This window comes from Cornus florida, unplaced genomic scaffold (genome assembly GCF_030987335.1).
Source record: "Cornus florida cultivar Cherokee Brave unplaced genomic scaffold, ASM3098733v1 CherokeeBrave_3.0.0_Hap2_Chr04, whole genome shotgun sequence".
NCBI lineage: Eukaryota > Viridiplantae > Streptophyta > Magnoliopsida > Cornales > Cornaceae > Cornus > Cornus florida.
The window spans coordinates 18,280,585-18,290,452 of NW_026775574.1; the positions used below are offsets into that span (position 1 = coordinate 18,280,585).

General features: G+C 34.1%; 1 protein-coding gene across 3 annotated transcripts; it reads left to right on the top strand.

Moving 5' to 3' along the window:
- The first annotated feature begins 1,984 nt into the window (after positions 1-1,984).
- LOC132302909 (transcription factor MYB124) lies at positions 1,985-9,476 on the top strand. Of its 3 annotated transcripts, none has more exons than XM_059799911.1 (13): positions 1,985-2,378; positions 2,607-2,913; positions 3,027-3,073; positions 3,175-3,231; positions 3,373-3,445; positions 3,834-3,889; positions 3,984-4,160; positions 4,236-4,414; positions 4,675-4,820; positions 5,235-5,377; positions 5,488-5,741; positions 5,916-5,995; positions 8,697-9,476. In XM_059799911.1, exons 2-13 carry the CDS (start codon positions 2,830-2,832, stop codon positions 8,805-8,807), a joined length of 1,407 nt encoding a protein of 468 aa, XP_059655894.1. In that variant the 5' UTR covers positions 1,985-2,378; positions 2,607-2,829; the 3' UTR covers positions 8,808-9,476. The 3 variants fall into 3 exon arrangements, with proteins under 3 accessions (XP_059655894.1, XP_059655892.1, XP_059655893.1); XM_059799909.1 differs by having other exon boundaries at positions 2,047-2,378; positions 5,458-5,741; XM_059799910.1 differs by having other exon boundaries at positions 2,050-2,378; positions 4,678-4,820; positions 5,458-5,741.
- The last annotated feature ends 392 nt before the right edge of the window (positions 9,477-9,868 follow it).

Sequence of the window (9,868 nt, forward strand, 5' to 3'; positions counted from 1 at the left end):
TAATCGGGGCGAGGTAGAGCGGGTTCATCACTAAATTTGTTCCCATCCTAAATTCGTTTTTAATTTTTAATTATTTTATCATATCCATTCCAAATTCAATTAAAATGCTATCAAATCTGTCCCGGGCAGGACGGCAACGGGCAGCTTATTGCTTGTCCACGTGGCATGGATACAAGTAAAACCGTTGTGGAATAATACATTACACTTCTATATACGTACTCTTCATGAGTATAGATTTTTATATTAGATACATACTTAATAATAGTTCATGAGTGGGACAGGCGTTGAATGCCAATAAAATTTTGAATCATTTAGGTTTTTATAGGTTAATCATCTCCTCCTATGAAAATGACATAAGAAAGTGACATTTTCCTATATATATATTTGTATCACAATTCAATCTTAGCTCGTGCTAGTTTAATTTTAGATTAATCAAATGATCATCTACAAAGTGAAAAAAATCAATTAAATGATGGGTCCCTTTTGATGAGCCAACTTTTTTGAATCAAAGACGGGGACTTCGTTTGGTGACAGTAGGAGTAGATCAGAAGTATGGATTAGCTTCTATTATTCGACCATTTGGACGGTTTTTCCACAACAAGCCACTAAATATTACTTGTAAGACTTTTTACTAAATCATTCATCTAGAAGAGTGATATATACATAATTTGGTTTTCATTTTTTTTTAGGATAAATTAATATGATCTTTCATGAAGTTTGGATAAATTATATAGATTATTTAAGTATTTATTTGTTTGATCTTTTCTGAGATTTGGTGTGAATGCTCGACCTACTCCTAACATTCTCTTTCGGACAGGTCTATTGACCAAACTATACAAAAATGATAAATTTTTCATTCTCTCGTATAAAATGCAATATAATAAAGGCCAAAGTGAGAAAAACATCCATAATGTTTAAATTTTGGGCAAATATAATTCCTAAGGTTTTTTTTTTTTTTTTTTTGGTATATAATTGCGTTAAGTTTGAAAAAATGATCAAATGATGGCGTGAGATTATCGTTTGATTACAAATTTAATCATGTGCATTGCACAAGACATCTTTAAGAAATAAAATATTTTTTTCTCTTCCAATAATGCCCTTAATATAGTAAGAAGAAGAAGAAGAAAATGAAGGACACTTTAGTCATTTCACATTAATTATTTTTTATCTTTTTTTTAATTCAATATAGAGAGATACTTTAGTTTTTTTAACATTCAGGTCCTCGTTCGTTCAAAATTTAAATGTTAGAGATTTTTCAGAACACATAAGAGATTATACACTCTACATGCATGCCATATGAATATTTTTCGTTCGCAATTCTATAATATATTACTATAGTATAAGGGGGTTATTGTTTGTTACATTCTAAATCACTTTTTCAATAAATTTTTGGAGACCAATTTTTAGAAAAGTTAAAATTATAAATATTAAACAGTCTAGTCCTCTGTAATCTGCCCAAATATGAAGAAAAGTCAGCATAATTTACAATTTTTTTCCTTTTTATGACAGAGTTGTCTTCACCTTTAATGGCAAAAAAATTATATCAAGTAAATACATATTTTGTCCTTCAATCACTCTTATGCTCCTCGAAATTCAAATTTCAATTTTTAAACTAGTATACACAATTTACACACACTAGTGTATATATATACATATTTGGTAAGTCACAATTATTTACATAGCGACATACAAACAAGCATACAGTAGAAGTGGACGAGAGGATAAATATTCCAAACCCGGAGCGTGAAAAATTTCAAATACAGACAGCACAGCAAATCCCTCCCCACAAAATCGTGTGGCGGTCCACTCAATCAGACGGTGGGAAACTGCTCCTCTCACTGGGACCCACACGTCTGATCAAGCGTGACAAATCTCAGCGCGTAGGCGTTCATTCATCACACATGATAACCGGCCAGCGCAAGCATTCAAGTAATATTATTATTGTTGAATGAATATCTGATTGTTGAGTCACGAAATCCATCATGCACCGTTTAAAAACAGTATTTCAAACAAACATCCACACACACACACACACACACACATATACTACTATTATATATATATATATATATGTGTATGATGAATAATTATAAGTATGCGCATTCTCTGCATATATATGGTGGTGTTAGTCTACTCCACCACTATCCATTAATTATACTCTCGTGGATTTCAGAGTTCTTTTTCAAACTTCTCTTCATAACCGCGCTCGAATGCACTTATCCGTTGAATATTCTAATAGAGCTTGGAGAGAGAAACTATACTTTTTAGAGAGAGAACGTTTTGGAGAGGTATTCATCATTGATTTGATATAGCCATTCAAACCGATCATCAATCGATCGTATTCTTGAAGATTATAAAAAGGCTCTTTCAAATACTCAGTAAGCTCAAACTCTCAGATCTACATATACCTATATGTATACACATTCTGAGATTCTTTCTCGAATATCGAAAAGTTTCGAAACATCACTGTTGTAATCGGATCGTATATATATAGTTGTGATAGGTTTGGCGTATATCAAAAGTTGCTATTGAAATGAATGATTTGTTGGCTTTGTATTTGTTGTGTTGTGTGGTTGAATCCTAATTTGGATTCTATGGATGATTAGGTCAAAGCTGATTGAAAAGTTCGAATCCGAGGCAAATTGCAAGCTCGTGTAGGTGTTGTTTGTTCTTCTTCGTGGATTGGTGTTTGGATTGAAGGAATAGTGTTTGTGAAAAGGTTAAAGAGAGGGAAACGAGTACCTTTTGGCTTGCATTTTATATAACACACCAAAAGAGAGACTCACTCTAGCATGCGAGAATTCGATACCCATAAAGGAGAGAAGAACAATGCAGAATATGAAGCACAAGGTTGATGATAACAGTGAAGTTGCGAAGCCGAAAGAGAGGCACATTGTTACATGGTCTAAAGAGGTCTCTTCTTCTTCTTCTTCTTTAGTCCTCTGTTTTGTGTTCTTCATTGTTTGTGCGATTTTGAGGCCTGCTTGAACTAGTTTTGTCTGATATGGTTTTATCCTGAGTTGCAGGAGGATGGTATACTTCGTGAGCAAATTCGCATCAATGGAACTGAAAAGTAATTTTTTTATTTTTACTTATATTTTTTTGTATTTTATGTTCAATTTTGTGGTTTTGAGAAATCAAACTGACGAATTTAGTTGTTATATATGTGTGCAGTTGGGCGATCATTGCTTCGAAATTCAAGGATAAAACAACAAGACAGTGCAGAAGAAGGTTAACTAGACAACATATATGTTTGCATTTTTCCCCTGTTCCATCCATATAATCATTTCTTGCCTTTTTCTTCTTCTTTTTTTTCCCTTTCTTTTTTATGCTTTCTTAGTTTTGTCTGATGTGGATGTAAAAATGTTGCAGATGGTACACTTACTTGAATTCTGATTTCAAGAAAGGGGGATGGTCTCCGGAGGAAGATATGCTTCTGTGCGAGGTAAATCTATGCATTCCACATGTTTATTGCAATTGTCTGAACTTCTGAAAGCTATGTCTCCCTAGTTGTGATATGTTCTTCACACACACACACACACACACACACACATATATATATATATATATATATATATATATATATATATATATATATATATTCGGAAATATGTAATACTATTTTCCATCTAGCATGAGTTGGTGGCCTATTTACATGTTTTGATGGTAAACAGTAAGTTGAGTTTGAAAAAGGGAAAAGTTGCCGGACCAGAAATTAAATTCTCTGTTTTGACTCTCAAATATCCAGCAGAAAGTGTAACCCAAATTCAATTTTGATATGGCATTTCATCAATAATGGATGTAGTTGTCTGATAGCTCAAAATGGTCTGCAGGCTCAAAAAATATTTGGTAACAGATGGACTGAAATAGCAAAGGTGGTTTCAGGCAGGTAAATTGTGTGATTATTCTATTCTTTTGGCCGTAAAAATATTTTCTGTAGTTGTAAATTGATATATTATGTCTTATGTCCACACTCCATACAGAACAGACAATGCTGTTAAAAATCGGTTTTCCACCCTGTGTAAGAAGAGAGCAAAACATGAAGCCTTAGCAAAAGAGAACACTTCATGCATTAATCCTAACAACAAAAGGGTCTTATGTCAAAATGGGTTCAATACAGATGGAATATCAGAAACCGAAGCTCCTCTTAAGAAGATGAGGTACAACTGATATAGCATGTCTCTGATCTTAGAATAAAATGTTACATAATAACACATAGTTGTTGTGTCTAGCAGGATCCATGTCTCTAATCTCACCGAAAAGAGCAACCATGGAGAAATAATACTCAAGGACTGCGCAACAACAAATCAGCAGCTAAGACCTCCATTTGCAGTACTGGTACAGAACTTTCACAATCTGGATGACTTGCCAACTCAGCATCATGTCAGCATTGCCAAAGAGTGCTCAGATGATGGTAATTGAACTAATAAACTTTTGGCAGAAAAACTTAATAAAAATTGCTCATTCGCAACTTGAATATCATATTAGAAGAAAATGTATGAGAACAGTACATCATTATAGTCATTAGCCAGTACTATGTTTGTCATTTTCTCATTTTGAAGCGGCGTGTCTTGACGATTATTTGTCAACCTCAATATTAATTTTTATTACTAGTTTTCCACCTCAATCAAACTAACGTAAATTTAATGTTTTTATTCTATTCTTAATCAAAAGCAGCTAGTAATAACAAGACTAGAACATTTCTCAAAAAGGATGATCCAAGGATATTTGCATTGATGCAACAAGCAGAACTGCTAAGCTCTCTTGCCGCCAAAGTTAATACAGAGAACACACACCAGAGTCTTGAAATTGCATGGAAGGTGAGGAATGTGGTGGTCTACTTGCTTGGTTTCAGCTATCAATATCTAGTTGCACTTGTCTCGGAATGGTCTATTGACAGCAACCATTTATGAAAAATTCTGAAGAACCAAACCTATGCATTTCTTCAATTGTCTACTTCATACTGTCTATAAAGATAGAGGTAATGATCTAGTAAGATGATTTTTGGATTAAAGATCTCAAATCTAGTAGGCCAGCCAAATCACGTCATACATTCAGGAAACATTGATTAAATTATTTCTGTCAATCCCTCAGATGTGCCATGTGTAGTGGTTTGCCAGGCTCAGTCTTCAGGCTCTCATAGTTAGAGATTCCCTTTTTATGTGCAACAATAAGAAAAATAATATAATGCTTTCAGTGCATATTATCTGATATAAATTGAATATGATATTCAGATTCTCCAAGATTTTCTAAATCAAACCAAAGGAAGTGACCTGCTCAGATTCGGACTCTCTGATATGGATTCTCAATTCGAAAATTTTAAATACTTGGTAGAGGACTTAAGGAGCAGCAACGAGGGCAGTCAATCGTCCTGCAGGTAGTAAATTTTTCAACAACAAATATTAGGTTCAAGTAGTTCTTACTTGCAATAAAATACTTGATTGATGTTTATCATAGGCAACCCGCTTTACACGAGTCCCCATGCAGTTCTGAGTACAGTACAGGATCAACTCTCCTGTCCAATACGACAGGTGATAGAACAGAACAAAGTCAACATGAGTTGTGTGCCCTGCATCAGGATATTGGAGTACAATCCATTCACATAGGAGACCAAATTAATTTTGGTGAATGTCCACTGCATCAGGATATAGGAGTCGAGTTACAATCCATTCCCACAGGAGAGAGAGTTGGTGTCAATGAATGTGAAAGCAGAATTCTCTCTGGTGAAACCACAAATCAAGGTAATTATCTCTTATTATATAATAAGGTTTTATTTTTTCATCATGTGTTTGCTAGGATCCTGCAGAAATTTTTTATTTGTTGATCTAATATCTAATCTTCTTGCCTCAGAAATGTTACCTTCTTATGAAAAACCAAAACCATTGACCGAGTTTTTTCTGCCTTCTCACATACAGAATTTAGTTCCCCTCTTCAAGTAACCCCACTGTTCAGATCTTTAGCTGCAGGGATTCCAAGCCCAAAATTTTCAGAAAGCGTAAGTTATCTATCTTATAGTTGATTCTGCCACTGTTATTTTTATGAAGAGTAGTACTAGTAGTAGAACTTTGTCACTGCTGATTACTGAACCAGCAGTAGTAGAAATGATATTTGCAGTGTCACTTTAGTTTTGGTAGTGGTACTTTGTAAGATTATGAGTCTTGTTGCTGATTATCATGCTGCTACTGTAGTACTAGGACTTGTATGTGCTGATTTAAAACCACTACTAGGACTTTTGGGTGCACTGATAGTGAAACCGACTACACTAGCAGCATAGGAAAAATATGGTAGCATTAGTAAAATGAAAAACTTTTAGCCAAATCGTATTACTTTACATTATGCAAACATCAACGTGAAAGAGAAATGTGAGGGTTTCTGAAGGTTTATAGAGATGTGAGGGAGAGACGGGATAAAAATGGGGAGTAGAGAAGTAAAGGATTGTTAAGGCTCAGGGCCTTTGGGAGTGAACAGGGAAGTGGGATTGCTCTAGAGTTTCTATGCTACAATGCTATTAAGCAGGGAACTAAGCTTTGCTTCAGGGCTCAACAATTGGTGCAGGTTTTAGTGGTATTGAATTGTCTTTCAGTTGTTAGCTCTCTGCTATATATACTGGATTATCTCTTATCATCCATGGATGCATATAGTATTTTGTCAAACCACGTTAAATAATGTTTCTTTTCTATTAATTTATTTATTATTATTCTTTGTTGATGTGATCTCCTTAGGAATACACTTCCTGGCATAAGTATAACAAGTGATAACAGAGCTCAGTATATAACAAGTAGTATCAGAGTCTAAGGTTAGCCTTGGGGACTTTAGTCATTTCTATCTGGAAAAACCATTATGAGATTTAGAATACCCGAGTCTCAACAACTACTACCAGAGTTTAGTTATAGATGGAGTTAATGTTTGGTCTTGCTGATTAGAAAATTGTTATGAACTACAAAGCAGAAATAATACGAAACGCAACTGTAGGAAAATCAATAATTGGATTTATGGAATTTATTTGTAGTCCCATAAACTTTAACTCACACAATCTAACCCATAGCCAGAATTTAATCCCTTGCTAGTGGGAAAGGATTAGAATTACATTTTCTTTTCGTAATTACAATTAGAATTGCTCAACTAGGATAAATTATTGTATGAGTAAAGTGGTTGAACTTGACTAAGAAGTTTATATATTGTTGGAGTGTACCTTGATGAAGAGTTATGAAAATCTTTAAAATAAAATTGTTTACTAGTTTATGTTAATTTGGGACCAAGTGCAGGTAGTCAAAAAAAGGTGTTTGTTTCTGATCAGTAATTTGAATTGCTCTTGTTGCAGTGTAAACTTCTAGATCTTGTTATTTCCAGGAAATGTTTCCTTGATGCTCTGTTGGCTCAAAAGATTGTAATAAAAAAAAATAATAAAAAATAAAAAAAAAAACTTCTGTTCAATAATTTTTTAGATCTTGTAATGCACTTATATGTACAACTGACCTAATAACAGATAACTAACTAGTAACAGTCTCAAAATATAAATATTCTTATAAGGAACCAATTAGGCCCTATGGTTATATATATATATATATATTTATTTATTAACCATGAGCATGCCCTCTCAGCCATTAGATTGCAATAAGCATCTCAATCCAATGGTTAAGAGGCTGCACTCAGGGAGAGCACCCCCACGATAAATTTTTCATCGTGTATAGACATCCTTGTATGTTGAAGTTATAAGAAAAATAATGTGTTATAAAAATAAGTATTCACACCTATATATTTCGCTGCCGAATAACTTTTTTCACGTCAAGAGGAATTATTTATCCTTTGACATTATGGACCAATGAGATCCATGGGATGAGTGTGCAGTTATACTGAAGTTTAAGGCAACAACAGGTCCTGTAAATAAATAGTATGCTAAATTGTTTTCTTTTAAGATATAGAAGTCCTTTTTTTAGTCCCCAAAATTAATTTCTTTCTCCTCCTATTTTGCTTTTCTTGTTTTGCACATCTCTCACACCCTCCCATTCTTCATATGATGTCATTTTCAACTTTTAGGAGTAGCTCTTGCCTTCTATGTTTAGTGCAACTGGAATAAAAAATAATAAAAAAGAAGCTTTTAAATTTGAGTATATTAGGGGTACTTTATACAGATAAATTTCTTTTTGCTGTGGTTTTGCTTCTGTTCGTATCCCTAGTCAATATGTTTGGTCTATCTAATTTTAGCATGATTACATATCTAACTTTGTCATTAGTATTTGAAGAAGAGAGTACTTTCATTGTGTTTTCCAATTAGGAAGTACTCGTGTTAGAGCTGAGGACATGGGTCAAATGAGGTGCAGGGTTCAAGTATCGGATGGGACATGGGCTTGTATACTTCTTATAGAAAAGAAAAACTAAAAGGCTGAGATATCACTTTTTAATTCACAACTAAAAGGTGGTGATTTGTTTTAAGCAGTAGCCTGGTTGTGGTCTAGCTCTATGCTTTTATTAAGTTGCAGCTTAATAATGTAAAATCAAATTAAGTTGCATTTTTAAGTTTTAACACCAACCAAAAAATAAAATAAAAAAACATGTTACTTAATGTGTTTGCTGTTTAAATAGTTTTTCAGTTCGTGAATTGTATCTTTAATTCATATTTACTTTCTTAATTTTTGATATTTTTTGGATGTTAAATCTTGATACAAGACTGACTAATTTTTTGATGCATCCTTCAGGAAAGGCACTTTCTACTGAAAACACTTGGAATGGAGTCCCCGTCTTCAAATCCAACCACTAATCGTTCCGATCCTCCACCCTGCAAAAGGGCCCTACTCCATAGTCTATGACCAACCTCACTGATCCATCTCACATACATTCTTGTGGGGTTTACAAGCATTATAATCACTCATCTCTAAGTTTTCAACATATGTAGAGTTGTTACGTTCTCTTCCCGTGTTCATTTTTTTTTGAATCGCAGTCATCCGACCTAGAGTTTTTACAAAAAAAGGCCTACTTAGATCTGCATTTCAATCTAGAATGTTATGGTGCATTCTAGTATTCCCGACAGATCTAACAATATGTTCTGCATTCCTTTTTAGTGTTAGCAGAACATACACTCACTTTAATTGTCAGTGTGTTTTGTTAAAGTGTGCCATTCTTTTTTATGTCTTCGTATGGGATCGGGATCCAGGTTATTCCTTCCCCATTACAGTTTTTGGTCTTGATTTCTATATGTACAGAACTTGGAGTAGTACAATTCCATACCCTTTCAGAGTGCAATTTTACATCGGCATCTCGCCTATATTACCAGTGCAGAGAAAGAAAGAAAAAAAAAAAAAAAAAGAAAAAAAAAAGGGAGGAGGATCAACCAGTTAAATTGGACTCCTTTTGTTTGTTTTTTAGGTGTGCAGAAGGTATAGGATTAATTATTACTGGTGTTGGTTTAGTTCTTTATGTAATATATATCTTACAATGTTTTGAGTGGAGAATATGATATATGGTGTTTCGTGTGCATACATTTGTTCTTCTATGTCTGCTTTCTTAATTGTCTGAGAATTGAGATGCATGTATAACTAATATAGAGAGAATTTAAGCAGAAATAACGTAAGCACAGAGAAAAGCATAAAATGGAGTAAGAGAAGTTTTACTTACATCAGATGAAATTTGACATGCTTCTGTCTCACTGTCTCTCAGAAATCTCATGGGAGGTGTGTGTGTGTGCGTGTGTGTGTGTGTGTGTGTGTGTGAATTTCTAATGGAGGGCTGTGCTGTGGGGAAGAAGGGGGTTCTGAGACTCTGAGGAATGGGTTGGTATTTAAGTTGGTCAATGGATGATGGTGGAAGAGAAGGTGTGATTATGATGGCCAAAGCAAAAGCAATTGGTAAAAGGTTGGAGGGAAGCTGTACA

Coding starts and splice junctions, on each gene's coding strand:
- LOC132302909 (XM_059799909.1), top strand. CDS start 2,830: ATGCAGAATATGAAGCACAAGGTTGATGATAACAGTGAAGTTGCGAAG. Junction 3,446..3,833: donor AAGATATGCTTCTGTGCGAG/GTAAATCTATGC, acceptor AATGGTCTGCAG/GCTCAAAAAATATTTGGTAA. Junction 5,996..8,696: donor GCCCAAAATTTTCAGAAAGC/GTAAGTTATCTA, acceptor TGCATCCTTCAG/GAAAGGCACTTTCTACTGAA.